The 26,728-nt window shown below is 64.4% G+C and overlaps 5 protein-coding genes across 6 annotated transcripts; 4 read left to right on the forward strand and 1 right to left on the reverse strand.

Moving 5' to 3' along the window:
• Positions 1-1,309: 1,309 nt before the first annotated feature.
• Positions 1,310-9,546, forward strand: HDGF (heparin binding growth factor). The gene is made up of 6 exons (XM_030024081.2): positions 1,310-1,736; positions 8,116-8,192; positions 8,357-8,495; positions 8,599-8,781; positions 8,852-9,063; positions 9,219-9,546. The coding sequence occupies exons 1-6, from the start codon at positions 1,650-1,652 to the stop codon at positions 9,223-9,225; spliced, it is 705 nt and encodes a 234-aa protein (XP_029879941.1). The 5' UTR covers positions 1,310-1,649; the 3' UTR covers positions 9,226-9,546.
• An 862-nt stretch (positions 9,547-10,408) lies between these two features.
• MRPL24 (mitochondrial ribosomal protein L24) lies at positions 10,409-11,711 on the forward strand. Its single transcript, XM_030024082.2, has 6 exons — positions 10,409-10,495; positions 10,635-10,827; positions 10,914-11,009; positions 11,094-11,197; positions 11,270-11,400; positions 11,491-11,711. The coding sequence occupies exons 2-6, from the start codon at positions 10,648-10,650 to the stop codon at positions 11,625-11,627; spliced, it is 648 nt and encodes a 215-aa protein (XP_029879942.1). The 5' UTR covers positions 10,409-10,495; positions 10,635-10,647; the 3' UTR covers positions 11,628-11,711.
• Positions 11,712-11,764: 53 nt separating this feature from the next.
• Positions 11,765-14,500, reverse strand: METTL25B (methyltransferase like 25B). 2 transcript variants are annotated; one of them, XM_030024077.2, is made up of 7 exons: positions 14,333-14,500; positions 13,650-13,763; positions 13,290-13,577; positions 13,148-13,210; positions 12,322-13,055; positions 12,057-12,244; positions 11,765-11,987 (listed from the first exon to the last, which is right to left on the reverse strand). In XM_030024077.2, the coding sequence occupies exons 1-7, from the start codon at positions 14,480-14,482 to the stop codon at positions 11,782-11,784; spliced, it is 1,743 nt and encodes a 580-aa protein (XP_029879937.1). In that variant the 5' UTR covers positions 14,483-14,500; the 3' UTR covers positions 11,765-11,781. The 2 variants fall into 2 exon arrangements, with proteins under 2 accessions (XP_029879937.1, XP_040981639.1); XM_041125705.1 differs by having other exon boundaries at positions 12,057-12,262.
• A 232-nt stretch (positions 14,501-14,732) lies between these two features.
• ISG20L2 (interferon stimulated exonuclease gene 20 like 2) lies at positions 14,733-17,364 on the forward strand. Its single transcript, XM_030024080.2, has 3 exons — positions 14,733-15,396; positions 15,768-15,968; positions 16,374-17,364. The coding sequence occupies exons 1-3, from the start codon at positions 14,755-14,757 to the stop codon at positions 16,485-16,487; spliced, it is 957 nt and encodes a 318-aa protein (XP_029879940.1). The 5' UTR covers positions 14,733-14,754; the 3' UTR covers positions 16,488-17,364.
• Positions 17,365-21,582: 4,218 nt separating this feature from the next.
• CRABP2 (cellular retinoic acid binding protein 2) lies at positions 21,583-25,938 on the forward strand. The gene is made up of 4 exons (XM_030024083.1): positions 21,583-21,760; positions 24,068-24,246; positions 25,002-25,118; positions 25,235-25,938. The coding sequence occupies exons 1-4, from the start codon at positions 21,691-21,693 to the stop codon at positions 25,283-25,285; spliced, it is 417 nt and encodes a 138-aa protein (XP_029879943.1). The 5' UTR covers positions 21,583-21,690; the 3' UTR covers positions 25,286-25,938.
• The last annotated feature ends 790 nt before the right edge of the window (positions 25,939-26,728 follow it).

Genomic DNA, 26,728 nt, shown 5'->3' on the forward strand with positions numbered 1-26,728 from the left:
CAAGTTTAAACAAGGTCCTGCTCTCACTGCACAGAAGGAGGGAGAAATCTTTGTTCCCCTCACCCTTTGTCCATCTTTTCTGTTTAAGCTAGAGATTCCTGGGCCTGGCTCTCACCCCTGGGCAGCAGGAGTCCTGCTTTCAGCTGTGACCCCTCTGATTATTTATTTGTCTTACTTTGCAGCTCGTTAGGAGAAATTAAGCCAAGGAAACCACATGGGGGATGGAAGGAAAAGAGCCCAGCCCAGGAACCCCAACTGCCAGGTCACAGTGGAAGTTCTGGTCTTGCAAATGGCTTAATCTGTGCTTAATTTAATCACAGGTGTTTGTTTAGGCCAGGCCTGCAGCCTGTCATGGTCGGGAGGACCCAGCCTGGCCTGACACAACGTCCCCGCTAGTGCCTGAGCCCCATCACCCCACCAAGGAAATCCCCAGCACCCAGAGTTCCGCCTGTTTTAGATGCCAGGATGCATTTAGTAGCAGTGCTGGGGGTGGAAGGAGACCAAGGTGACGATTTACTCATCTGGTGACTTAATCACCCCCTAAACCCCACGTCGAGCCTGGCTGGGCAGCCCGAGCTTCCTCCCCAGGCACGCAAAGATTTTCCTACGTGCTTAATTCCGCGCACTGTGAGTAATCCCAGTACCTCCAGCCCAGGATCTGCAGAACAGGGTATTTCTGAAGAAAAATGCTTTGCCTGTTCTGCTTTAGATGAAGGGGAAAGCGCACCCACCGTGGCCCGCTGCTTGGGCATGAAACGCTCCCGATTGTTTATTTTCTTTCTTTTTAAGGGCTGGCTTCCCTTTCCTCCAACATAGTCAGCTGTGGCTGGGATGTGGAATTTGGGGGATGCCGCTATCCTGGTTTTACACTGGTTTTGCAGTGGTTTTACACTGGATACCTCCATTTCCAGGGTCGCAGCGGCGAGCTGGTGGCCAGGCGTCCCTCCGATGTCACGCTGGGGTGGCCGTGTCGGGTTGTGTCCCCGTTCCTCGTGACATATTCACGATTATTCACCAAAATGGAGCTGGAGGCATCCCCAGCGCCGCCCCCCCCCCCCCCAGCCACCTGCAGCTGCCGGAATTTTTCGTCTTAATTAGTTTTTTGGGGTGGTTGGGGTTTTTTTTTTCCCCTTTTTGCACCACGACAAGGGGGTATTTCGCAGCCGCGGACCCTCCTGTCCCCTATCACCCGGGGGGGGGGCGGGGCGCGTGCAAGGCAGCGCTGCCGAGCCTCCGAGTGCATCCACCGGCAGGAGGAGGAGGAGGAGGAGGAGGAAGGGAGGGGGGGGGGGGGTGGTGGAGGGAGGGAGCAATTGAATTTCAAACACAAACAACCGCATGGGGCACGGGCCCACCGCCGCCGCGCCGCGCCGCTCCTAGTACCGCGGGCCGGGGCCGCCGCCGCCCCCCCGCCCCGGGCTCTCCGCCGGGCCCGCCGCGCTGGGGGGTAGGAGAAGCCGCTGGTTCTCCTCCTCTTCCTCCCCCCCTTTCCTTTTATTATTATTATTATTTTTTATTTTTATTTTTTCTTTGCTAATTCCTGTCTCGCCGGGTTTTGCCTCCTAAACTTCATCCTTAACCCCCCCCTCCCCTGCCCGTCCCCCCCCCCATCCCCCCCTCAACGTTCCCGGGAGGAGCCACCGGCAAAGATGTCCCGGTCCAACCGGCAGAAGGAATACAAATGCGGCGACCTGGTCTTTGCCAAGATGAAGGGTTACCCGCACTGGCCTGCCCGGGTAAGGAACCGAGGAAGGAGGCGGGGGGGGGAAGGCAATGGGACCCCCCGCCCTGCTCCGGCTGCTCCCCGTTGCATAACGCGGGCGGCCGCACGCCGCAGCCGGTGTCCCGGGGCCGGGGGGACACCCACACCGGGGTCAGGCTTCTCCGGTCCGGGGGGGGGGGGGGCTGCCGGTTTTCGGTTGGATCCAACTTTACCGGCGCCTTATGTAAAGGCCGGGCCCGGGCCCGGGCCCCGCTCCCCGGGACGGAAAAGTTGGGGGTTATTCGTTACCGGGGGGGGGGGGGGGGGGGGGGGGGGCGGCTTGGGGAAGCGCTTTTTGGTTATTTTGTTGGGTTTGGGGGGGGGGGGGGTAATGTATTTAAAACAAGGTCCCGAGCTCCCCCCGGGCCCCCTTTTGTGCTATTTATTCATTTCCCTCCCGGGGGCGGGGGGGAAGGAGACAGGTGGGGGGGGTCACGGGTGGGGGACCGCGTGGCTTTTGCTACCGCGTGGGATTGGGGAGCCCCCCACCCCCGCGGCTTGCTCCGGCTCGTTTCGGTCCCTGCCGCAGGACCCACGGGGCAGGACGAGCCCCCCCCCTCCCATCCCCCGTCCCCCCCAGTGCAGAGGGATGAAGCCGTGACCTGGGCCGCATCCTGCACCGACCGGAGCACGAGGCCGGTGCCAGCCCGCACTTCCTCCCCGGGATGACCCCCCCCCCCGGCATCACCCAGTGAGTCTGGGGGGGGCCCATTCCCACGTGGGGCCACACCACGCCTGCCCCCCCCCCCCACACTCTGGCTCCTTGCTCCATCGGTGTGCCAGCAGTGGGACCCCTGTGAAGCGTCGGAGAGGACTTGCTGCTCCACTTCACTGATGATTTAGGGGAGACTGGGGAGGGGGCGGCTTAGCCAACACACCCCCCCCGGTCTTGGCTTTGCTGGTGGGTCCCCGAGCCTGTCCCCCAGGTCTGCATGGCCTTACCTCTCGCTGGGGGCCCGGGTGCCAAATAGGTGCCAGCGCTCGGCGGGAGTTTGGCTTTGAAAAATCAATAGCATTACTGAGAACTTAGGACGGGGGGGGGCACACACACGTGGAGAAGGGTGGGGGCGTCGAGGCAGGGTGCAGGACCCGGTGTTTGCCAGACCCGCCACCTCTGCCCAGCTTGCTCACACCGGAGCAGTGGTCCTGGGTGCCGAGCAGATGCTGGGGGGTGTCTCTGAGCATTTGGGGGGGGGGGGGGGTGTCAGTACCGTGAGCCTGCCCCCCCCCCCCCCCGGTATAAAGCACTTGGGCAACGCTTGCCGAGAGCAATTGGGGCCTGATCCTTCCCCAGGCAGGCCAGGTGGCCGAGTGGTGGCTCGGCCGGGTGGCCGTGGGGAAGCTCTGGCTACAGAATACGTTGCTAGTTATTTTTAAGTGGTTGATGATGCAGTTTTAAATTTCCTTGGAGTGTTTCCCCCCCCCCCCCCCCCCCCCACCTTCCCTGCCTGGCCTTGCTGCAAAGGGAACTGGGCTGCCTGCAAACCCCGAATTAAACCAAAATGGGGAGGAATCGCACAGCGGCCTTTAAAGGCCGAAGATTTCCCCCCCCCCGCCCCTACAGCCCCCCAACCCACATCCCCATCCCCTCCTCCTTCCCCTCCTCGGGTTTGAATAACTTTTGTTTGGTTTGTAGGGTTTCTGGCGGGGAGGCCGGGGAGGGGGTGGGGAGGCGTTCGGATTTGGCACTGGCCTCCCAACGCGCATTTGAAAGCGGCTTTGCGAGGAGGAGCCAGAGGGATCCCTGGGAGCCCGACGCCTGCTTCCACCACCTTCCACCACCGCTTCCCTTTGGGGGGGGCAGGGAAGGCGGGGAGCAATGCTCCTCTGGCCCCCAACACAGACCCTGCTGCTTCATCTTCTTTTACCCATTCCATGCTGGTGGGATTTGGTCTACTGGTTCCCAAAAAGCTTCTCTGATGGGTGCCCCCGCACCCCATCGCTGTGGGGTTGGGGGTGAAGGGGGGGGGGTGAAGCCGGGTCGGGGCTCGTGAAGCCTCGTGCCAGGCTGAGCTCCTGGAGACCAAATTAGCGCCTGCGTACGCCGGGCCAGGCCTGCTCGGGTTTCACGCCGTGCTCGGCTCCCAGCAGCCGGTTTCACCGCCACCATCATGGCCCGAGCATTTCAGGGCCACTCAGGCAGGCGGGGAACAGGTTTCCCCCTTCCAAAAGTAGCGGGAGATCAGGGCAGGCTGCCCTCCCTGAGCTCGGGGGGGATGCTGGGTTGAAGTGGGGGGTTTTGGGGTGTAGAAGGGGCCGAGCTCCCCAGTCCTCTGTCTGGTGATGAATCCTGTTGCGGGCTGGGGTGAAGCAGGCAGGGTTTGCCCGTGACTAATCGGGTGCTGTGATGAAACGTTACCCGGCCGTGCGTGGCGTTTGCTGGGATGTTTGTTTCCAACCAGGTGTGGCTGGAGCAGAAGGAAACGGCGAGGGAAGAAATGGAGGGGGGAGAGCCGGAGGCACCACGGGGAGATGGGGGTTATTCCCCTGGCCCACGCTCTGGGGACGGCTGTCATGGTCCCCCCAGGGAGATGGTGCCTGGCACCATCCCCCAACGCCGGCAGCTCAGCCCTCCCCCTCAGTGGAGACGTCCCCTCACATGGGGCAGCACCAAACTGGGGAAACTGAGGCACGAAAGCAGGGAGATGAGTTGCCAGCACCCAGAGCAGGCGCCCTGCCTTCGCGCACACAAAGCTATTCTCTTTCCCTCACCCCGTCTCCCTGGGGTCCCCGGCACCCAGACCCTCGCCATCACCTGCCCATCGGCACTTCCATCCTGCCACAGCCCTTCTTCCTTACAGCCCACTGGGACGGTCTGAGAGCATGGCAGGGACTGGTGCACCAGCCCAGGGCTTGACTCAACCTGTGCCGGGAGTCCTGGCACTGCTGGCGTCCCCCTCCCTGAGCATCTCCTGTTCCCATCACTGGGCATTTGGTGGGGGTGGATGGGAGATGGAGGGCTCCTTGCTGCTGGGCTGGATCTGGCTGGTTGTACACTTTGCCACCATTTGGAGAAGAAACTGGGTACTTTGCTGCTGGTGGCAGGAGAGCCAGGGCTGCCCAGTGCTGGGAGAAGCCCACCACTGCAGGGCTCTGCCCTGCTGTCACACCACTGCGGGCAGGCAAGCTTGATGCCCAGCCTGGGTGCTGGCATGGGGCTGCAACGATGTACCCTGGGGCTGGGGATGGCCCTGGGTGGGTGCATGGCTCCAGCCACAAGGTTCAGGGATGCCCCAGGCCCCCAGCCCGGCTACGTGTGCCCTCAGGCATGCTTTTTCAGCTGTGTGACCCATGTGAATTAATTCCATTAATTCCCCCTTCCTGACAGCTGGCTCCTCATTGCCAGCCTTCCTCTAGCAGTGGGGAAACTGAGGCAGGGGGTGGGTTGCTCCCAGTACCCTGGTGCTGTCGGGGTCCCCCGGGGCTGACGCAGGGTGGGCTGCTCCCAGCCTTGCTCCGCTGGCGTTCTGAGGACCGGTTGCAAAGGTCAAGTGCAGAGGCTGGGGGCAGAGTCCACACCGGGATATGTGCCTGTCCCTCCCCTGCCACGCTCCAGAGCTTTCCCTCCCGGGGGGCCTGTCCCAACCCCTTGTTTTTGGACCCCTGTGGTCCGCAGGTCCGTGGGCAAGGACAGGCTGGTGACACCAGTGCCATTTGCAGGAGCTGGCGGGGGAACGGCAATGGACACACATGTACTTTAACCCAGCACTGCAGACCTTTAACCGCCCCCCCCGCCCTGCCCCTTGCCACCTTTCCAGCGAGCGACAGGGATGGACAAACAGACATCGGGCAAACAGTTGGCGGTGCCTTGAGCCCCAAATGACCATCACAGGGCAGTTGGGCAGCCGGGTGGCCTGCAAGCACCTTGCCTTGTGTGGGGGGTGCGGGATTTCCTGGGGGGTGAGGGGTTTCCAAACAGCCCAAGCCCTCCAGCGAGAGTAAAGCCCTCATGGCTGCACTCGGTCCCGGGGATGGATGGGGATGGCGGGGATGGATGGGGATGGCGTGCTTTGGGCAGCTTGAGCCCCCCCCGGAGTTTTCGGGAGGGTTCCCATCTCCGGTGCCTGCCTGCGCTATCGGAATTGGCATCCCCCTCAGGGTATATCGCCTGCCTCCCCCTGCCTCCCCCTCGCCCTGCCTTCCCCGCCTGCCCCTGCAGATAGTGATGCTGCATCCTTTTTGCCAGGGGCAGAGGTTTGGGTGGAGAAGGTGTAGATAAGGGGCTGTTGCTCGTGGGATGGGCTGGGCAGCAGATCCTGGCTGCCATGTGGGTCGGCCATGGGGAGATGTGAGCTTTCCCCAGCACTGGGCCCACAACTGCCTGTCCTTTGGCCATGCCATGACCTTGGCCAAGGACGGTTCCTGGCATGCGCATGGGGACGGGCAGCGGTGGGCTCAGGGACCACGGTGCCGTGGGGCAGCCGTCCCTGTCCCTGCTGCCCTTGACGCCACGTGTGCCGCCTTTCCTCGGGGAAGGAGGTTTTAAAACTAGCTGGGGGAATGGCACAGCTGGGGGTGCCTCCACCAGGGTCCCAGCACTGTGAGGGGCTCAGGGGGCCATGTCCTCACCGGGGGGGCTCTGGGACTGGCAGGGCCTTTGCCGCATCATCCTGGGAGCAACCTGCAGAAACATGGCTTGCAGAGAAGCATCCCCATGGCAGGGCTGGGCTGGCAGGCCACCCCTCTGACTCATATTTTCTTCTCCGCCCCATCGGTGCCGTGTGGGGACGGAGCCGCTGCTCCCAGCTGCTACCATGGTGGTGGCTCGGGCGGGTGAGCACTGGGGGCTGCAGGCGGGCAGGTGTCCTGCTGGGGCATGGTGACCGGTGCTAGACTGACCATTGCCCCACTGGGGGCTGTCCACACTTGCCCTATCTCTGCTCCTGAAATGCCTCCTTGCAGCTGGGGGTGCCAGAGAGGAGGAGCAGGGGGATTCCGGGCAGGACAGCGGTGCCGGGAGCCCTGAGGTGCTGGGTGGGAGGCATGTCACCGATCCTGAAATGCACCCTGGATGTGGGAAGATAGATGCAGGAGTACAGCCTGGGTGCCCCAAACCACATTTGGGCAGTGGGGATGGTACGGAGGTGCATCCTACCCTGGTCCAGCTCTTCGGGAGCGGGGACTGTGCATGGGCCACCACACCGACTGCCCACCGTGTCCCGGTGTGTGCATGGAGCCCCTTGCCGCCATCCCATCCCGCCCAGCTGCCCTTGGGGCTGTGCCGGCATTGCCACCCAGCCCAATGGCACGTGTTAGTTCTTGGATGTCAGGGAATGAAGCTGCATGGTATTCCCAGCGCTGGGAATGAAACCGGGAGAAACCCTTGGCCAGGTCAGCCATTGAGCATCACATTTGAGATGGATCGGTGACATGCTGGGAGGAAGGAGGGGAAAAAAACCCCGGTGGCAGCCCGGCACCATGCTGGCCTGGCTGGCTGGGGAAACTGAGGCTCAGCGAGCTGGGGGGGGTGACAGTGACTTGGCAAAGGTCGTGCCGTGAGTCAGCAGCGTGCTGGGAACGGGACCCAGCACCCCGGCTGCCGGCGCTGGCACCTTCCTGCCTGGTGACGTGCTGGTGCCCGCCCCGAGACCCCTGCCTGCATCCTCCTTTGGCTCCTTCCACCTCCCTTTGAGGCTTTCTCGGGGAATTTATGGCTGTGCTCCTTGCGCTGGCTGGAGTGGGGGGGGGGGGGGGGGGGGGGCGTTATTTTTAGACACTATAAAAAGCAGCCGGAGTCGCTTTCGCTCTATTCCTGCTTGGCGCTTCGGGAATATTCATGCTCGGTGAAACAGCACCTGCCGGCAGGGTCAGCACTATTGGTTGTGGACCCCCATGGTCCTCGCCGTGCTGTCCCCATGGCCAGTGACCCTGTTTCAGCTGCAGGGGTCCCAGCAGCAGAATGGCATCACTGGGCATCCCGACACCTCCAGGCTTTCTCCTCCCCACACCCCAACCCAGGGCTGGAGGCAATGCCTCTGGCTTCACCGGCGCCACCGGCACGCCTCTCGTGTGAATTTGCTGAGCTAAATATGTCTGAGCCAGTCTAGACAAGAGCTTACGGTGACCGCTCCTCGGCCGTCCCCACGGGATGGGAGAAGGGGAGCCCCCACTGACCCGGCACCGGTGGGCACAGCCACTTGTTTTATTAACTGCTCTTCTTGCCCATGGTGTCGCTGGCCGGTGGGTGAATTCCCAAGGAATAATGTTTTCCTCCCTCCCTGGGCTGTGCCGGTTGGTCAGTTGGATGCGGCATGCAGGACACCCATGTCCCAGCTGGTGGTTGACATCCCGGTGTTGGGGGGAGCCAGGGCTCTGCCCTCCCAAATTCTCACCCCATCCTTTGTGTCACACAGATTGATGAGATGCCAGAAGCTGCAGTAAAATCTTCCTCCAATAAATACCAAGTCTTCTTCTTTGGGACCCATGAAACGTGAGTGTGGCCCTGGCACGTGCGGGAGACGGGGCCGAGGGGGGCACTGACGGATCGACCCCTCTGTGGGGCAGGGCTGCTGACAGCCCCGGGGAGTTTCAGGGTGAGGTGAGAACCACCCCCCCAGCTGCCATCCCTCACTGCTTCCCCCCTTCCCCGAGCAGGGCATTCCTGGGGCCCAAAGACCTCTTCCCCTATGAAGAATGCAAGGAGAAGTTTGGGAAACCCAACAAACGGAAAGGGTTCAGCGAAGGTTTGTGGGAGATCGAGAACAACCCCACCGTCAAAGCCTCCGGCTACCAGGTAGGTCATGAGCCAGGGGGCTCCCAGCGCCTCGTGTCCCCCTCCGACTGCCTCCTTCTCCCCCCCCCGTTCCCCCTCTGTGAGTCCCCCATGTCCCCTCCAGCCTACCCAGAAGAAGACCTGCCCCGAGGACGCCGAGCCAGAACGGGAGCCAGAGGGTGACGGGGAGAAGAAGGGCAACACAGAGGGCAGCAGCGATGAGGAGGGGAAGCTGGTGATCGACGAGCAGTCCAAGGAGAAGAACGAGAAAGCTGGGATCAAGAGGAAAGCGGAAGATGCTTTGGAGGTAGGGGGACACTGGGGACGTGGGCAAGGGGGGGTCCAGGGCAGGGCTGAGCTGAGCTCCTCCCACCCAGGACTCCCCCAAACACACTAAGGAGGCAGAGGGGCAGGAAGGGGAGAAGAAGGTAGACAACAAAGAGGCCCCCAAAGAGGAGCCGAAACCCAACCTGGCTGAAGGGGAGAAGGAGAAGAACAGTGACGCCGCCAGTGTGCTGGACGCCAATGAAGCCAAGCAGGAGAGCAAGGAGAAGGCAGGCGCGGAGGAGGTCAGAGACCACAAGGAGAGGTGAGGGTGGTATGGTGACCCCCATCCCCAAAAGCTGGGCTCCTCCCTGCCCACCCTGGGCACGGGGGAATGTCCCCGGCAGCACAGTAGGGGGGGGGGTCCTGGTGCCGCGGGGTCTGTGACCAAGCGCCCGGGTCTTTTCTTGGCTCTCACAGCCTGTAGTGGCCTCCCCGGCAAGCTGATCTTCCTGCCTGTCCCTTCCCCGCTGGGCTCCCTGGGCACTGCCCTATCTCGCCCTCATCGCGTCCGCAGCTCTGGACAAGAGAAACAAAACCCAAAATGAAATTTTAAAAAAAAAAAAAAAAAAAAAAAAAAAGAGAGAGAGAGAAAGAGAGAAAGAAATGAAGAGAAACCCGGTAACACGAACCCCTGAACCGACCCGCATCTCCTGGCCCTGCCGTCGCGGGGCGCATGCTTTGTATTAGTGATTTCTAGGGGGCTGATCAGTTGATTTGAAATAAAAGCAATTCATGCCTTTTTAAAGCGTTTCCACCCGCGTCTCTGTGCCCCGGGGTCGGCCCCTTCTCACTGTGCTGGTGATTTTGGGCTGCCCTAACCCCGCAGCATGGGGGCTGTTGCCAGAGGAGAGGGGCTCCAGCATCCCCCGGCAGCTTCAGTTTGTTTTCTTGGTGCTGGAGGGGGACCAGAAGGAAATGCAGAAAGGGATGGGAGCAAATAGGGATCTGGGGGTGAGAACTGTTGAAAGAGGGAAGGGAAAGAGGCGAGGGGGAAGATTTTTGGAGCGGAGACGTTTAATAAAATAGAAAACCACAATTCTGCCAGAAAGCAACAGCGAGAGGCTGGGATGAGGGGTCGTTTCAGCCGGGGCTTTGCTGTTCCCTGGCTTGTTATGGAGCTCTGCCTCCATCGCATTCCTGTGGCAGGCCGGGCTCGGGGAGGAGCCGGGGGGGGGGGCGGGGGGGGAACAACACCCCAGGATCAGCCCCGGGGTCAGACGGCAGCTCTCGCAATAGAAAATGGAGGCCTGGCCGGGTGCCAGCGCCGCCGCAGGACTACAGCTCCCAGCTGCCCCGGGCAGGGCGGCCGCCGCTACCGAGGGGTCTGGGCCGGTCAGGGGGAGCCCCCAGGCCCCGGGGAGCTCCTAAGCCTCGGGGAGCGCGACAGCCCAACCCCCCCTCCCGCCCCCGACCGGTGACACCGGGGGGGGGGTCAGGACTACAACTCCCGGCGTGCCCCGTGGCTCCCGGCGAGCCCCGCGGCAGGCCGCGCCGCACGCCCCCCCGCGTCCTCTCGTTAACCCGGCCCACGGCCGCTCCCAGGACGCACCGCTCCGGAGAGGAGGGGCGGGGGCCCGAGAACTACAGCTCCCAGCATGCCCTGCGGCGCCACACGGCGGGACTACGCGTCCCGGCGCGCACCGCGCCACAGCCCCGCCCATCGAGAGGCGCGAGAGAGGCCGGGGGAGGCGGAGGTGAGCGGGGGGGGGGAAGTCTCTGCGGGAGGCCTGGGTCCTCTCCCCCCCATCCGAGGCTCATCACCCTGGGGAGCACAAGGGGGGACTCCTGGGGGGCGCAGGGCCACCCTCACCCGTGTGTCCCGTCCCCCTCCAGCCCCTGTGCCACCATGCGCCTCTCGGCCCTGCTGTGCGCGGGGCGGCTGCGGCTGCCCCCCGGTTACCGGCACGGCACGTGGCGCCCCGACACCGCCGCCGCCCAGCGCCGCAACCCCCCCGGGCTGCGCCGCCGCAAGGTCTTCGTGGAGCCCATTGCCAAGGAGGACTGGAAGGTGTTTCGGGGCGATACGGTAAGTGTCCCCCCTCCCCAGGCCCCCCCCAAGGCCAGGGGCTGGGCTGAGGGGGCCTCCCCTTGACCCCCCTCCCTCCGCCACAGGTCCAGGTCCTCGCCGGGAAGGACGCGGGGAAGCAGGCGATGGTCACCCAGGTCGTGCGAGCCCGTAACTGGGTGGTGGTGGAGGGGCTGAACACGGTGAGGCTGGAGCCGGCGGGGGGCTGCCGGAGTGGTGGGGGGGGCACACGGGCCGTCGGTAACCCCCCCCCCATCCCGTCCCAGCACTACCGCTACGTCAACCGAACCGCCAAGTACACCGGGACGTATATCGCCAGCGAGGCGCCGCTGCTGCTCAGCCAGATCTCCCTGGTGGACCCCGAGGACCGGTAATGGCGGAGGGGGGTGAGGCAACCCCACCATGGCCACCCTCCCCTCACTAAAACGCTCTCTGGTGGCAGGAAGCCAACGGAGGTAGAATGGCGATACACGGAAGAGGGCGAGCGGGTCCGTGTCTCCCTGCGCAGTGGCCGGATCATCCCCTTGCCCCTGCAGCAGCGCCGGGACGGCATCGTCCCGGAGCAGTGGATCGGTGAGTGGGGCTGGGGGTGGGGGCAGGGCGGCTGCTGCCTGCCCCCGGGGGGACTGAGGGGCTCAGCACTCTTCCTTTGGCTGCACACAGATGGCCCGAAGGACACAGCGGTGGAGGACGCGCTGGACAAGACGTACCTGCCATCCCTGAAGACCTTCGAGGAGGAGATCATGGACGCCATGGGGATTGTGGAGACGCGCAGGGCCAAGAAATCCTACTGGTATTAACTGGTGGGGGCTGGGGGAGAACCAGAAACACCCCCCCTCTCCGGGGCCGGGGTCTACAATAAAGACACCCCTTTATTTTCTCTATTTGTGGCACGTGGTGCTTTCGGCACAGCCCCCAACTCATGCCAAGCCCTGGGCCATACAAATCCCGGTTTTATTGTGGTTCGCGCCTGGCACTGGGAGCCGGGGGGCTCTGCTTCTCTCCAGAGGGCTCTGCCACCCCCGTATCCTCGTCCTCGCTGCTGTCCTCATCCAGGCCCGACAGCACCCGACAGCCCAGGGGGGTCCGCGCGGCCACCAGCACCAGGTTGCGTGGGGAGAACCGGGGATCGAAAAGGGGGACGAGAGCACACTGGAAACCTGTGGGGAGAGGGAGGGTCAGTACCGGCAGCGCCGTCACCCCCTCCCCATCGCCGTCCTGGCACCCACCTTGCTCCCGCAGGTAAAGCAAGCGGTCGAGGAGAATGAGGGTCTCCACCAGCGGTGCCAGCAGCAGGGTCAGGCTGAAGAAAGCCACCACCTTGTGCTGCTGTTCCAACATGGCCTCCACGGCCTCCGAGTCCAGTGAGATGGTGGTCGGATCCAGCCCCACGCGGGGCAGCCCCAGGCGGGCATACCTATGGGGTAACGTCACACTAAGGGCAAAGGGAGGTGGGGGGGGGGAGAAAAGGGGGCCCCCCCACCCCAAACTCACTGGGGGAAGCTGAGGGTGTGCGCCTTCTTCACTGTCTGCACCCCTGGGCGTTTCTTGCTGGGGTTGGCCGCCCGGATGAGGGTCTCGAGGACGGCGCGGTAGCAGTGGGCGCGCAGGCAGCCACTCTCCCCCCTCAACCGCCCCGCATATTCCTCCAACGCATGGCAAGCGGCTTCCCGTGCCCGGTAGGAGAGTTCATGGCCTGGTAATTTGGCTACCCAAGCGCTCAGAGGGTAGCCAGGGGAAGAACTGGGGTGTTCTGGGGGGGTAGAGAGCTTCATGTAGCAGCAGGCCACTGAGGCGACGGCGGCCACGGCAGGGCTGCGGGTGAAGTGACGCAGCAGGGCTGGGCTGAGGTCTCCGCAGGCATGCAGCCCCGTCACCAGCACCCGCTGCCCCCCCTCGGACCCCCCCGGACCCCCCAATGGGTTCCTGGTAGCGGGACCCGGCCCCGGGGGGTCGGGGGGCAACAGGAACTCCCCCCAAGGAGCACTGGGATCGAGGCGGCCAGCCACGTGGCGCGGGCCCCGGGGGGTGAGGAGAGATGGGGGGCGGTGGCAGGGGGCGGTTTGGTGGCACCAGGGCGGCCCCTCGTTTGCCGGCACCCCCGTTTTCCCCAGCTCCCGCAGCAGCTCCCGGTCGAAGCGCTCCGCCATGCCGGCCAGGCGGCCGTCGCCCTCCACTGCCGTGACAGATAAGCCGAGGCCGAAGGCCAGGAAGCGTGAGAGGTGGCCCTGGGTGGGGGGGACATGCGCTCAGCGGGGGGGGGACAGACACCGACACATCCCCCACCCCTCAGAGCCCCCCCGTCAGCCCCTGCTCCTACCTGCCCCGCTCCGACGTCCACCACACGGTCACAGCCGGTGGCCTGGGTCAGCCGCTGCAGCAGCTGCAGGGAGAGGAAGGTTTTGGGGGGGTGTTTGGGGGGGGGGTGTCACAGGGGCTGCAGGGAGCGGGGGAGCACCCACCTTCCCCAGGCGCCGGATCTCGTGCTGCTTTTTGGGCTTGACATGGCGACGGAGCAGGGGGTGCAGGCGGGTGCTCTGGCAGGGGGGGCACGGGGACCCCCCCGGGCGCCCGCGGGGGAAGGCGAGGGCGCGGGTGGCAGCGGCAAAGGCCAGGAGGGAGAGGGGCCAGGCGGCCCCCGGCCCCCCTGGGCCCCCCAGGAGCCCAGCCAGCTGCGGGGGGGCGGCGGTGGCCAGGGCGGCCTGCCAGGGCAGGGGGAGCTGTGCCCACAGCCCCTCGGTGAAGAAGTCCTGTGGGGATGCGGGGGTCAGTGGTGGTGGGTACATGTAGGGGGGCACTGAGGGGGAGGGGGGGACACTCACGATGATGTAAGCATCAAGCAGGGGCCGGTAGAGCGTTAGGAGGCGGACGATGTCGGCTGCTCGCTGCTGCTCCCGCTGCAGGGCAGGGCACGGGGGGGGCTGCCATGGTGGTGCCTGGGGGCGGCCGGGGGGGGGGTGTCGTCAGCCCTGGCGTTCTGATGTCACCCCAGGGTGTGGCTCCTGGGCTTCTGATGTCACCCCAGTCTGCTACAGCCCCCCTGCCCTCCTCTGGCTGTGACCTCACAGGGCTGTCACATCATCAGGCCATCATGTTTCTCAGTGGCTATGACATCACCAGGCAGTGACATCACGCAAGGATGCAATTCCCACCCCCCCAGCCGTGACGTTGCCCGGCTGTGGCATCACCCTGTGAGGCACCCCCTGCAGCCATGACATCACCAGGTCATGCCATTCTCCCCCCCCCCCCCCATGGCCATGATGTCACCGGGCCATGACATCACCCAGTGTGGCGCCCCCTGCGGCCGTGACACACACAGACACGCACACCCCCCTGCCCCCGGCAGCTCGAACAACCCTCCCCACGCCCCCCCCACCCCCCGCCGCTGGGCAGCGCCGGCAAGCTGTGACGTCGCGGTAGGCCCTGACGTCACGCGAAACGTCAGCACCCCCAGGCCATAGAGCCGCCCCGTCGGCGGGACAGAGCGGCCCCACGCGCCACTCACCGCCCGGCCCCTCCGAGTTCCCGCCGCAGCCCGGCGCATGCGCGGTCGGCGGCGCTCAGGGAGCATGCGCGGAGCCAGTGCCAGCCGCTCGGGGGGGCGCAGGCGCCTTGCGTCACTACCGGTCGGGGGGAGTGGGCGGGCTGCGCGCATGCGCGCTAAGCGGCGAGAGCCGGTCCGCGCCGGCCACGTGCCTCTCCGCCGCCGGGGGCAGCTTCCGCTTCCGGGGAGCGGAGGTGAGGGGGGGGGGGGGTGGGAAACGGCGGCGGGGTCGGTGCCTTTCGGGGGTCGGTGCCGGGGGGGATCCTGGTGCCGAGCTGCCTCTCCTCACCGCGGGCAGGATCGGACCGGACCGGCTGCTTGGGGGCTGTGGCGGTTCCCCGCCCCCCTCCCCCACCCCTTTCCCGCCGCCGCCGGACCCCGTCATGGCGGATTTGATCCTCAACGTGGACTTCGCCCCTTCGGAGCGTCCCGGGAAGAAGGAGACCGGTAACCGAAAGCACAAGAGCTTCCTGCAGCGGCGGCGGACGCTGGAACGGCGGGGTGTGCTGAAGCAGAAGCAGCTGCCGGTGGCCCAGCCGCCGCCCGGGAGGGGCTCCCGGCAAAAACCGGGCCCCAGGGGCAGGAGGAACAAGAAGCAGGAGGCAGCGACCAGGAAAGGCCCGGAAAAACTGACCTCTATCCAGCCCAAACCCTGCCCCAAAGTGAACGGTCCCGCTTCCATTGCCCAGCCCAGTGCGACCGGCTGTCCTGGTTCCAAAGGAACGGGCTTGTCCTCGAAACCAAAGACGACAGCCTGGGGCACGGCTAAGAGAAACCAAAAAGGCCCCAGCTTCCCCCCGCAGCCCACCAAACTGGTGGCTATAGACTGTGAGATGGTGGGCACGGGGCCCGGCGGGCGTACCAGCGACCTGGCCCGTTGCAGCATCGTGGGCTACCAGGGCGACGTCATGTACGACCAGTACATCCGTCCCACTGCTCCCATCGTGGACTACCGCACCCGCTGGAGCGGCATTCGGCAGCAGCACATGGTGAACGCCATCCCCTTCGGCAAGGCCCAGCGAGAGGTGTGCTCTTGCCTGCATTTTTGGGGTGATGCAGCCCTGGGGAGGGGGGGATAGACAGGGCTGGGGGCTTTGTCTCGTGGCCTTTTCAGGCCATTTGGGGGTTCATCAGGCTGCGGGGACTCGCAGGGCTGCCTGCATCCCCCTCTGGCCTCTGCAGCAGAGGGAACGTCTCCCCATGCTGCTGCCACTCACATTCAGGCCCGTGTCTTCGCACCGGTCTGCTTCTCCCTGCCGGCAGTGGGGCAGCCCCACATCCCTGAGCACGAGCAGCACTTCTGCTGTGGGGCAGAAATCCTCATGCGGGACTGCCAGGTGTCCTAACCAACCCCCCTCCTCCCCCCACCCCCTGCCTCTTCATCCCCTTTTCTCAGATCCTGCGCATCCTCTCTGGGAAGATCGTGGTCGGCCATGCCATCTACAACGATTTCAAGGCGCTCAAGTACTTCCACCCCAAAGCGCTCACCCGGGACACGTCCAAAATCCCTTTGCTGAACCGTAAGGGTGGTTTCCCTGAGAACATCTCCATCTCCCTGAAGCGCCTCACCAAGGAGCTGCTGCACAAGGACATCCAGGTAGCTTGGCAGGATCCTCCTCCCGGATCTCGGCGGCCGCCACGGGATGCCTCTGCAAGGCTGCTGCCTCAGCCGGGAGCTCCCCACGTTCCCCCAAGAGTCAGGGAGTGGCATGGGGATCCCCCTGTGCTGTGCTGGGGTGACAGGAGAGGGGAGATTCATCCCCAGGGAAGGATTGGGGTTTCACACACTGTCCTGAGACCAGGGCGTCCCGAGTTCAGTCGCTGCTGCCAGTCCTGGAACAAGGCAGCCCCGTGTCTCAGTTTCCCTTTCCCTGGAATCCAGTCCGTGGGAGGAGGGACCCCTCAGCTCAGCCCCCACAGCATCAGGGGGGCTTTTTCCTGCTCAGCCAGTGTCGGAGTGGTGCCTTGGGCTGTGCCCACACCCTGTCTCTGTCCCCAACAGGTCGGGAAGAGCGGTCACTCCTCGGTGGAGGACGCCCGAGCCACCATGGAGCTCTACAAGGTGGTGGAGGCAGAGTGGGAGCAACACCTGATGCTGAACCCCAAGCAGGAGTGACGGCCCTGCAGCCTGGTCCTGCACCCCAAAAGGGACCCAGAGGCCATGGGGAGGAGCAGCGAGCACCAAACGGCCGCTCCATCTGTCCAGGCAAGGTAGTGGGGACGGACAGACGGTGGGAGCATGGAGCCAGGCGCAGGCGTCCCTTGTCCCTGTGCCCTCGACGTGCCTTGTTACGCTGCTCTGTCCTCCCCCAGGGACGCAGGGGAGAGAGAGCTGGAGCCAGCCTGTGCCTTCCCAGTGGTGTGGGGGTGTCTCTCAGGTCCTGCATCCCCCCCCAGAACAGCTCGGTGGTGCCAGTAACACAGTGGGGCCCAAGCCAGAGCGAGGCTGCGGGTCTGGATGTGGTGTTGGGGCTCTGCCGGCTGCACTTGCTCGATCCCTGGAGGAATCAGTGCCCAGGGTGAGCTCCTTCCCCTCCCGGTTTTTCTTTTTTGCAAAACTACCTCTTGACAAGGGCAGGAACCACCAAAGGGCTCTGGGCTGTGGCGGGGGTGTGGGTGCGGGCAGCACCCAACGGGTGGGAAGCAGATTGTGCCGGAAAGTCCCCGCTCTGATTTTGGAGCTGCTCACCCTCAATGATTTGGGTGCCATCTTCCTTGTTGTGTAAGTGCTGCTGCAAATGAGTGGGCCGGGACAAGCCCGGGCATGGGGAACCAGTGTCACTGGGTCCGCCTGCGCCGTGCCGCCCTGCGCAGTGCCCCCCATCCTGGGGACGCCATGTCCTTCACAGATGCCTCCAAACCCCGACATGCGACGTGCGGTTGTTCCCTGAACTCTTGAACATGCCCTGAGTTCTTGGTCTGCCCCGGGGAGGGGGGGTTGCTTTTAGCTTAAATGTTTATGTACAAAATCCCAATTAAAAAGAAATGATTAACGAGCCCTTCCTTTCGGGGGGGGGGACGGGACACGGAGAGGAGCTCCAGGCCCTGGGGACAGTGCTCAGCCCCGAGTACATGGGGAGTGTTGCAACCAACACCAGCCAGAGAGGAAGGCATCCAGGCTCCACGTGAGATTCCCCTCCACGTTGTCGTTTGAAATCGAAACAGTTGCCCCCCTCACCTCAGCAGTTGGCCACCGAAATGGGTCGGGAGGGGAGAACCGTGGGGTTGGGGTGTTCCTGGGGCTGGGATGGGCACTGGGGAGCAGGGACAGGCAGGCAGGCAGGGGCTGCAGGCAGCGCCTCGGGCCGAGCTCCCAGGGAATTCGGAAGGGGCTTAGGTGGACACGGAGCCAGAGGGCCCCAGCCAAGCACTCGCTGCTGAGCCGGTGCCGTTCCTCCCTGCTGGCTCCCACCTGGCTGCAGGGAACCCTGGCAGCGCTGCCAGGAAGGGAGGGGGGACCATGACTGGCACAGAGTGGCCGAGCGCCACGTTTGTCGGCTCCAAGCAGGCCCCTCGGGTGGCTGCTGTCAGCCATCACCCATCGCCTGCCAACATCTGCCTCCTGGTGACCCTTCCTCCACCTCCTCTTCACACCAGGTGTGACCTGGACCCTGCCAGCAGCTCCTGGGGGCCCCACCAGTTCACCCCCTTTTCTGGTTATACTGCAGGGCGCTGAGGAGCTGGCTGGTCCCCACCACTGGCATCACTGAGGGACCGGGGCGGCCAAAGCAGCTGAGCCCCACCCAGGCTGCTGGCCGTCCCTGCGCACGCAGCTCCTCCTCATCACCTCCTTCGTCACCGGCGGCTCTGGCTGCTGGGACCAGGAATGGTGCCAGTGCCGAGCCAGCAGCCGCTTTGGGGGATCCCCCCACCCGTGCTGGGCTGGATGCAGCCCCGCGGGGTGGGGGGAGGCGGCAGTCTTGAGCCCCTGGCACGCGTCACATTTTCCAGCCATTCGACGTGTTTACGTGGCTGTGCTCAGCTCCTGGTGGCAGAGACTGAGGGGGAGTTTGGGGGGGGGGGGGGCACAGCCCTCCCCCCCCTCCACCCTGAGTCTCTGCAGCGGCAGGGGGGCGTTCCCCTTTTTTGGTGGGTTTAAACACAAAAAGCTGGGGATCCCTGTATTGTGCTGGGGAGGGGATGCCTGAGCATCCCATGGGCTGGGATCTTACAGGGTGGTGGGTGTTTTTGGGGGGTAAGCAACTTTGCAGCATTCTCCCCCTCCCAGGCCCTGCCTGTGTGCACGCGTGTGCCCAGTCCTGCCTTGCACGTTCTGGGAAGGGGGTGGGAAAGCTGTTACAGCCCCAAAATCCAAAGGAAGGTGAGAGCAGTGGAGGAGAAGCCGGGAGCCTTTGTGTCTGGGCTGGGTTTGGAAGTGATCGGGGCGGGGGGGCTGGGGAGAGGGGGTGGGTTTATGAGCTGGGTTATAAATGGCCAGTCGTTAAAGTTTTTTATGTCTTTGGAAATGAGAAGCAGGCGGCCAGGCCCCAGCTTGTTGGCAGATGCTGGATGCAGCCGGTGGCTCGGGGTCGGAGGGGGCTTTGCTCGCATCCCGCTTTGGCATCCCTTCAGCCACGAGCCGGGGTCTGGGGCAGGATCCCCACCGTGTCGGCAGCCGATGGCGCAGCGAAGGCCGTGGGGCGTGTGGGCTCCCTCCAACCCCACAGCTGGGGTCCCTGGCAGCCGCTAGGCCGGGGCAGGGTACGGTCACGCTGTCCAGCTGTGTTTCATTTCCTCAGTGGCCGTCACAGTGGCCAGGGAGGCGGAGTGGGGGGACGGACATAAGTGCACCCCGCCAGCTGGGATGGATTTGCAGGGATGTGGGGCAGAGGTGATGGGCATCTTGCCTTCCTCACTCAGCCCCACACCGCGGCTGCCCCCGGGCAGGGGGGGCATCACCACCCTGGCCCCCCCTCTGCTCTCCCAATGCAGTGAGAGCTTGAGGGGGGGGGCAGATCGGAAACAAGCCCCTGGTGGCCTCGGCTTCTTTGCAACCTGCGGCATGTGGGTGCACGTCACCCGGGCGTTGACACCATTTGGGGGCGGGGGGTGGACACCCATGAGGGTGCTGAGCTGGGGAGGGAGCTGTGCCCGGGCTGCAGGGGGGCCCACAGCGGTCTCTGCGCTCAGGATTTCTGCGGTTTGCAAGGATTTTTGCAGCTCGTCCTGCCGGGAAGGGGAGAGTAAGACAGCGGTGGCCGATGCCAGCTCTTTTCCAGAGGCTGAGCCAGCCACTGCTGCCTGGGCACCAGGACGTTGCTTCTCGCCTGCTTCCGCCTCTCCCGGTTAATCCGTGGCCTTCCCGGGGGTCACCGGCACTCCGGGGGGGGTTATTTAGTACTGGTTATCTGCCTGCCCACCCCAGGGCTTTCCCTGGATAGGATGAAGAGGAGGGTGGGGTGCGAAGGCTTTATCCACCCTTTTCGGCAGAATCCCTTCCAGATGTGGGGCTGCCAGGGCTGGCGTTCATAACCCTGCTGGTTCACGGTGTCCGGCACAGCCCCGGCCCACCAGGACGAGGGGTCCCCATGGGGATGGGGGTGCAGGCAGGTCCCACCCCAGCCCCCCTCCACCTGCTTCTCCTGCAAATGGGGCAGGTTTTTTTTTTCCCCCACTTTCCCCAAACTTGGAGCAAACATGCAGCATCACCCCCTCCCGTGTCTCCATGATGGCACAGGGGGGGAACATGGACAAGCAGCTCCTGCACCCCTGAGATGAAGGGGTTGGGGTGACTCTTTGCCTGCACCCCCTCCTCGAGCCCCTCCAGCTTTGTCGGGGGAGTTGCAGAGAGTACTGTCCCCATCCCCTGTCCCCTCTGGCATCATGTCGAGCATCTGCGTTGCTGTAGGTAAGGTTATGTCAGCTCTTTGTTATAAATCCTGTTCTTCGGGGGATTAGAGACTCACTGCAAGCCAGAACTTGGCTCACCAACATTGCAGCCCAGAGATCTTGGGGGCGAGGATGGGGGGGATGGTGACTCTGATGAGGCGTTTTCACCCCAGACCAGAGCAGAAATCTCTCTCCTTCCATTTCAGATCTGCCAAGGAACCAGAAACGCCATTTCTTGCTCACCCACCAGGTTTCGGTCAGGGCCACGATGCCCGGGACCAGCACTGCAGCACAACCTGCCCCGCACAGCACCTTCCTCCAGCTTTTCGCAGAGGAGAGAAACCCCAAAAAATAATTAATCACACTTTACCTGGGCCTAATTTATCAGGGGTTTAATCTAGCGTTAGCAGTTAATCTTCTTGCTTCCCCCACACACACCCCAGGCCCGCAGCCAAAGCAAACCTCACGCAGCACGGCGAGGGCTGCCGGCTGGTCACCCAACCTGGGGGTGATGCAGCTGCCCTGCTCCCTGGCCATGCACACACACGTGTGTGCAGACCCACACACGTGTGTGTGCGTGAACACGTGGCCGGACAAATTGCATGCATAGGTACTTATGTCCATGCACACATATGTGGGTGTGCAAGCACCTGTGTGCTGTGCACACGCGTGTACAAACAGCTGCACATGTGTGCAGGTGTGCATGCAAACGTGCCTGCTGCATGCATGCACGCGTGTCCTTGGCATGACCCCAGGCGTGTGGATGCTCGCAGGTGCCCGGCCAGCGCCCAGCTGTGCTGCCGGTGTGTGAGCGGGCACGGGGCCGGGCAGCTCTGTGTCCTCAGGGCTGCTTGGGGTTGGGGGTGCAGCTTGGGTGGGGGGGTGGACAGGCAGATTTAGGGCCATGCAGGCAGCTCAGGGTTGGGGGGATGCAGGTACTTTAGGGGGTGCAGGCAGCTCAGGGGGGGATGTGGGCAGGTTAGGGTGTGCAGGCAGCCTGGTGGGGGGACATAGGTGGTTCAGGGGGGTGCAGGCACGTCGGGGGGATACAGGAAGCTTGGGGCAGGTGGGCCACATCGGGGGGGGGATGCAGGTAGTTGGGAGGGGTGGGCAGACTAGGGAGGTGCAGGCAACTCGGGGGGGGTTGTGAGTAGTTCAGGGGGGTGCAGACAGATTCGAGGGGTGCAGATTCGAGGGGTGCACGCAGCTGGGGGTGCCTCCACCCCACTCCCCCCGGGGCAAATCCGGGGGCGGGTGTTCTCGCAGGTGAGCGCAGAGGCCCCCCCCCCCCCCCCCCCCCCCCAGCGGGGCCGGGGCCGGGGCCGGGGCCGGGGCCGGGGGCGGAGGGGGGGGGACCAGCCCGGCAATAAAACGGCCGGCGCGGGCGGGACGGGACGGGACGGGAGAGCGCCGGGGCCGGGGCCGGTGCCGGTGCGGAGGGAGCGGCGGCTCGCTCGGTTCCCCCTCGGTTTCCCACCCCGGTAGCCGCGATGCCCAATTTTTCCGGGAACTGGAAGATGAAGAGTTCGGAAAACTTCGAGGAGTTGCTGAAGGCGCTGGGTGAGTGAGAGTCCCCGGGGTCCCCCGATCCCCGGCCCCCGGGGCTGGCTGCGAGGGGGCGGGGGGCAAGACAGGGGAACTGGGGGGGAAAGGGGAGTCCTGCCTCCCATCTCCCCTCTAAGCCTCTTCTCCAGCCCGGGGGGGATCGCAGCCGCCGTGTGCTGGAGGGGACCCCCCCGGCCCGCTCGCCCTTTTCACAAAGCTCTCGGTGTTGCTTCGCCACTGGGGAAACTGAGGCACGGGGGGGGGGGGGGGGGGGGGGGGGCTAGGCAGCGTCTCCTGCTCCTGAGGGGTCCAACATGGCCCCTGCGGGCCCCCCTCCTGCCTGCCTCAGTTTCCCCACCGTGGTGGCCTCCCCAAGTGTAGGCAACTCCAAATTCTCCCCCCAGGACCCTTCGCATCGAGGGCTTCCTCCCCGCCAGCATGTTGCACCTCTGACCCCAAAGGCACCCAAAGGGGCTCACCTGCCCCACGGGGGCCCGGACCCCAGGGTCCCCAAAACCCCAGCCCCGATGGGACCTCACAGCATGAGTGCTCCATCCCCGCAGGGCTCATTTTGGGGCCCCTCTGCCTCCCACCACGGTGCCGTGTCCTGGCTGCAGCAGTGAACGGGGCTTGGGGGAGAGGGGATTGGGGTGGGCTCACAGGGCCAAGACCCATTGCAGGAGGGGAGAGCGGGGGGCACAGGCTATGCAGGTCCCCAGGGTTTTGGGCAGGGCTGGAGCCAGCCCCCCTGCTGCTCCTCTCCGCCTGACCCTCTCCTCGCCTGCCGGGGAGCTGCCGGAGCAGAATATTTTCCAGGTTAGGGGATACGTAAGAAATATTTCAGTATAATTATCACTTTCTTGGATTTCACTCCCCTCTCCCCCCCCGCCTTCACCCCCTCTCCCTCCTCCAGCCCCACCGGTGAAAGTGGCTCAGAGAAACCTCAGCAGGAAAATAAATCTGCCAGCCCAGAGCGAGCCGCTCTTCCTTTTCCCACGGTGCAAGAGGGGGGCTCCTGCTCTTCGCCACCTCCCCAGCACCACCCCCCCCCGGCCTTTCAGAAGCTTTGGGGGAAGCTGATACCTCTGGACCCCCTGGGCAGAGGGGTTAGGGCAGGGGAGGATCAGCTCAAGACCCCAAGTCTGGCTGCATCATGCCCCCCCTCCGCAGCTTTTGCTCCCTTTGGGGGCTGTTTCTCCACGCTGCCCGCCCCCCCCCCCGGGCCATGAGCATCATGTCGTGGGGCTGCATCTGCCCGTGGCTGGGTTTTGGGCACCCACCCTGGTGTAAGTCAGGCCTCGCAGGGAGTGAAGGGACCTGGGGGGGGGGCCCAGCCCCACCACCCCAGCCAGCAGCAGCATCCTGGAGGGTCTGGCCATGGGGATGTGGAGGGGACCCTGCAGGGACGTGTCCATCCCCGCTGCAGGAGGATTTGGATCCTGGATCCCACCTGTGTCAGCACTGTGGGGCTGGGACTATCTGTCGCCCCCCTCCCCCCCCCCATCCCTGTGCCTGAGGGAAGCCCCTTTCTGCAGGGACCCTCTCTGGGGGCACGGGGGGTGGTGGCCGGGGCATGGTCCCTCTCCGGGGAGGGCTGGCCGGGTGCCCACCCGCAGTTTTCATCTGCCGGAGGGTGACACGGGAACAATGTCCCCAAAGAACAGCTTCCCGGGGAGCCAGGCTGTCCCCGGGTGACAGCCGGGGGCTTGGGGACATGATGGATGAGCCGCCCCCAGGAGCAGGGACAAAGCCCCAGCTGCCCTGCAGTTAGCAGGGGGCTGGGTGGGGGAATGACCATGGGGACCCCTTGGTGGGGTCACACAGGTCACCAGGCACAGAGCTGCTCCTCGGCCAAGCTCAGAGCGGGTGCCTTGTCCCTTCCATCACCCCGTGGGCTGAGTGAGCCCTCGCCCCCACGCACCCTCCCCGTCACCCTTGTCCCTTCCCCCGGGCGCCTCTGGAGCCTTCCCCGGCATCAGCCCCCGCCCCGGCTCCTTGCCGCCAGGTAACGAGAGCCAGATGTGGCCCAGATGTGGGTTGCCCTGAGCTGCCTCCAGTGCTCGGGGTCCCCCTGGGATGTGTCACTGCCAAGTGTGGGGGCCATGGCTGTGCCCTCTCCCAACCACCATGTTCACCCCCTGCCCTGTCCCCAGGCTCCCAGGGGAGAGGGGGCCGCTTCCAGCCCTGAGAGGCACTTAACCTCCCTGGCTGCGGGTCACCCCACAGGGAAGGGGCAGCTCCGGTGTCCCCCCCCATGCCGGGGGATGCTGCAGGCAGCAGTGCAGAGGAGGGGGAGCTCGACGCCGCCATCCCCTTCCCCAGGTGTCAACATGATGCTGAGGAAGATCGCAGTGGCGGCGGCCTCGAAGCCGGCGGTGGAGATCAAGCAGGACGGGGAGACCTTCTACATCAAGACCTCGACCACCGTCCGGACCACCGAGATCAGTTTCAGGATCGGGGAGGAGTTCGAGGAGCAGACGGTGGATGGGCGGCCCTGCAAGGTGGGGGGGAGCCCTGCCTGTGCCAGGGAGGCTGATCCTGACCCCATGCATGAGGAGCTCTCATGCACGTGTGCATGCACATAGGTGGCGTGCACGTGTGTGCATGCACATAGATGCACGTGCATGCATGCACACACATTTTGCATGAGGCCAGGAGCAGTCACTTGTGTGTGTGCATGCACACAGGCAGGTGTACACGTGTGTGCATGCACACAGATGCATGTGTGTGCATGCACGCACGTGTTTGTGCATGCACGCACAATTTGCATGAGGGCAGGAGCATTCACTTGTGTGTGTGCGCGCACAGGCATGTGTGCACATATGTGCATGCACACAGATGCATGTGTGTTCACACTTGTGCATGCACGCACGCATGTGCATGCACACATGCGTGCGTGCATGCCCACAGGTGTTTGTGCATGCACACACCTATTGCCAAGGGCAGGAGCGCTCACCTGTGTGTGTGCGTGCAGGCACACACATTTTTCATGCACGCACGCGCAAAAGCGTGCATGCACACCCACGTGCACACACCTGTTTACACTCACACAACCACACGCTCTCCCCTGCAAGCAGAGGCCTGGTCCCCCTCTCCCTGCAACTGTCCTGGCCGGGTCACAATGGGGAACAAATGGCCCTATCCATCTCTTGGTTGATGGATGGTCCTGCCTGGCGGGGGCTGTGTACGGGCTTCTCGGGGTGTCCCATGTCCCCGTCCCCCCCCCCCAGCATCGCCCTTCTCCCCCCCTCTGCAGAGCTTGGCCAGGTGGGAGAGCGAGAACAAGATGGTGTGTGAGCAGCGGCTGCTGAAGGGCGAAGGACCCAAGACGGGCTGGTCCAGGGAGATGACCAATGATGGGGAGCTCATCCTGGTGAGGACCTGGGGAGGGATGGGGGGCATTGCTACCCCAGTGCATGCTGGGAAACTCCCAGGGGGGGCAAGGGAGGGTGGCCATGGCCATCACAGTGACCCTGCTCCTCCTTGCAGACCATGACAGCCGATGACGTCGTCTGCACCAGGGTCTACGTCCGGGAGTGACACCCCCCATTCCGCTGACCCCCATCCCTCCCCCAGCCAGCACCAGTCCCCCAGCCCTATGTCCCGTGTCCGTCCCCCCCAGCCCCAATTACTCACCCTGTGTCCCCCCTGGTCCCCTCCACTCACCCCACAGCCTCAGGGAGGGGGTTGCACCTTCCCATGGGGGTACATCAGAGCAACCCCTTTTTTGGTGGGGGAGGAAAACACAACATTTTGCCCCCCCCCCCATGGCGTGGGGTCTCTTCGGGGGCAGGAAAATCTCATTTTCTGGCCCTGTCCTGCTGCCGCCCTCGGTGCAGACAAAGCGCCCAGTTTTTGGAAAGGTGCCGGGGCTGTGGCAGGAAGGTAATGCAACCGCCTCCCTGGGCTTTTGAGTTGGTTTTAACTGGTTTTAGTTCAGTTTGATTTTTTCTTTTTTATTATTTTTTTAATGCAGGCCCCTGGCCCTTGCCCTGCCCAGGGGCTGCGCTTGCTCTCCCCCTCCCCAGTATTTATTTGTGAATATTGTATCGCAAAGAAACACCAAACGACCCCAACCCAGTAGCACCGCGGTCCGTGCAGCTCCAGGTCCGAACCCCCCAAGATCTGACCCCCCACCCCGAGATTGTCCCCACCACCTCCCTCCTCTTTTCAATAAATGTCCTACAACTCCCCCGCCCTCCCCAGCGTTCCTGTCCCCTCCCGGCCCTGCTAGCACACACACACCTCCCGCACCGCAGCTGTTGCGCAAGGGGCCGGGGGCAAAGGCGGTGGCCGGGTTGGCACATCATGGCGTGGGAAGTGAGGGGCAGCCGTGGGGCAGCCGTGGGGCAGGGAGGATGGCGTGGGGCTGGGGTGCAGCTCACGCTGGGGGGGGGGGGGGGGGGGGGGATGACACACCCTCCCAGCTTAGCTGGAGGAGCTGGGGCACCCATGGGTGCTGCCTGCCGGGATGTGGCTCCCTGGTCCGCTCCAGGTGATGCTCGTTGGGGTGCTGCCTGCTAATTGCCCTAAGTGAGGTGGCATTAATTATGATGGGGGGGGTGTCTGCTTGTGGGTCATTGGGGCTCAGCCTGTGGTGGTGCTGGAGAGGTTCGGGGTGCAGGGGAGCCCTGCCCTGGGGATGGGGGGGTGCACTCACTCCCCGTGCCCACCCCAGCCTTGGCAAAGCTGCTCCCCAGGGTGGGCTGGGACCCCTTGGTGGGGGCAGCCCCAGAGTCACTGTGGGGTAGTTAGGGGGCACTGACCCACCCCCCTCACCAGCACTGGGGTCCTGCTGAGCCGGGGGGGTGCCTGTGGCTGCCTTTGGGGAGATGGGGGGGGGCTGTGGAACACTGTTCCCCAGGACCCAGCAACCCTCCTACCCCGGCTGGGGAGGGGACAGCAGTGAGCGGCCCCCAGGGGGGTATACAGGGGGAAGGGGGCCAGGATTTGGGGTTGGCTTCACCCCCAGTGCCCCCGGGT

Source organism: Aquila chrysaetos, chromosome 9 (genome assembly GCF_900496995.4).
Source record: "Aquila chrysaetos chrysaetos chromosome 9, bAquChr1.4, whole genome shotgun sequence".
Classification (NCBI taxonomy): domain Eukaryota; kingdom Metazoa; phylum Chordata; class Aves; order Accipitriformes; family Accipitridae; genus Aquila; species Aquila chrysaetos.

Excerpts from the sequence above, each read along its gene's own strand:
- HDGF (XM_030024081.2), top strand. The coding sequence starts at position 1,650 with ATGTCCCGGTCCAACCGGCAGAAGGAATACAAATGCGGCGACCTGGTC. Across the intron at positions 8,496-8,598 it reads TCAAAGCCTCCGGCTACCAG|CCTACCCAGAAGAAGACCTG; the intron begins GTAGGTCATGAG and ends TGTCCCCTCCAG. Across the intron at positions 8,782-8,851 it reads AAGCGGAAGATGCTTTGGAG|GACTCCCCCAAACACACTAA; the intron begins GTAGGGGGACAC and ends CCTCCCACCCAG.
- MRPL24 (XM_030024082.2), top strand. The coding sequence starts at position 10,648 with ATGCGCCTCTCGGCCCTGCTGTGCGCGGGGCGGCTGCGGCTGCCCCCC. Across the intron at positions 11,010-11,093 it reads TGGTGGAGGGGCTGAACACG|CACTACCGCTACGTCAACCG; the intron begins GTGAGGCTGGAG and ends ATCCCGTCCCAG. Across the intron at positions 11,198-11,269 it reads CTGGTGGACCCCGAGGACCG|GAAGCCAACGGAGGTAGAAT; the intron begins GTAATGGCGGAG and ends CTCTGGTGGCAG.
- METTL25B (XM_041125705.1), bottom strand. The coding sequence starts at position 14,482 with ATGCGCGCAGCCCGCCCACTCCCCCCGACCGGTAGTGACGCAAGGCGC. Across the intron at positions 13,764-14,332 it reads GAACTCGGAGGGGCCGGGCG|GCACCACCATGGCAGCCCCC; the intron begins GTGAGTGGCGCG and ends GGCCGCCCCCAG. Across the intron at positions 13,578-13,649 it reads TGCTTGATGCTTACATCATC|GACTTCTTCACCGAGGGGCT; the intron begins GTGAGTGTCCCC and ends GCATCCCCACAG.
- ISG20L2 (XM_030024080.2), top strand. The coding sequence starts at position 14,755 with ATGGCGGATTTGATCCTCAACGTGGACTTCGCCCCTTCGGAGCGTCCC. Across the intron at positions 15,397-15,767 it reads TCGGCAAGGCCCAGCGAGAG|ATCCTGCGCATCCTCTCTGG; the intron begins GTGTGCTCTTGC and ends CCCTTTTCTCAG. Across the intron at positions 15,969-16,373 it reads TGCTGCACAAGGACATCCAG|GTCGGGAAGAGCGGTCACTC; the intron begins GTAGCTTGGCAG and ends TGTCCCCAACAG.
- CRABP2 (XM_030024083.1), top strand. The coding sequence starts at position 21,691 with ATGCCCAATTTTTCCGGGAACTGGAAGATGAAGAGTTCGGAAAACTTC. Across the intron at positions 21,761-24,067 it reads GGAGTTGCTGAAGGCGCTGG|GTGTCAACATGATGCTGAGG; the intron begins GTGAGTGAGAGT and ends CCCCTTCCCCAG. Across the intron at positions 24,247-25,001 it reads TGGATGGGCGGCCCTGCAAG|AGCTTGGCCAGGTGGGAGAG; the intron begins GTGGGGGGGAGC and ends CCCCCTCTGCAG.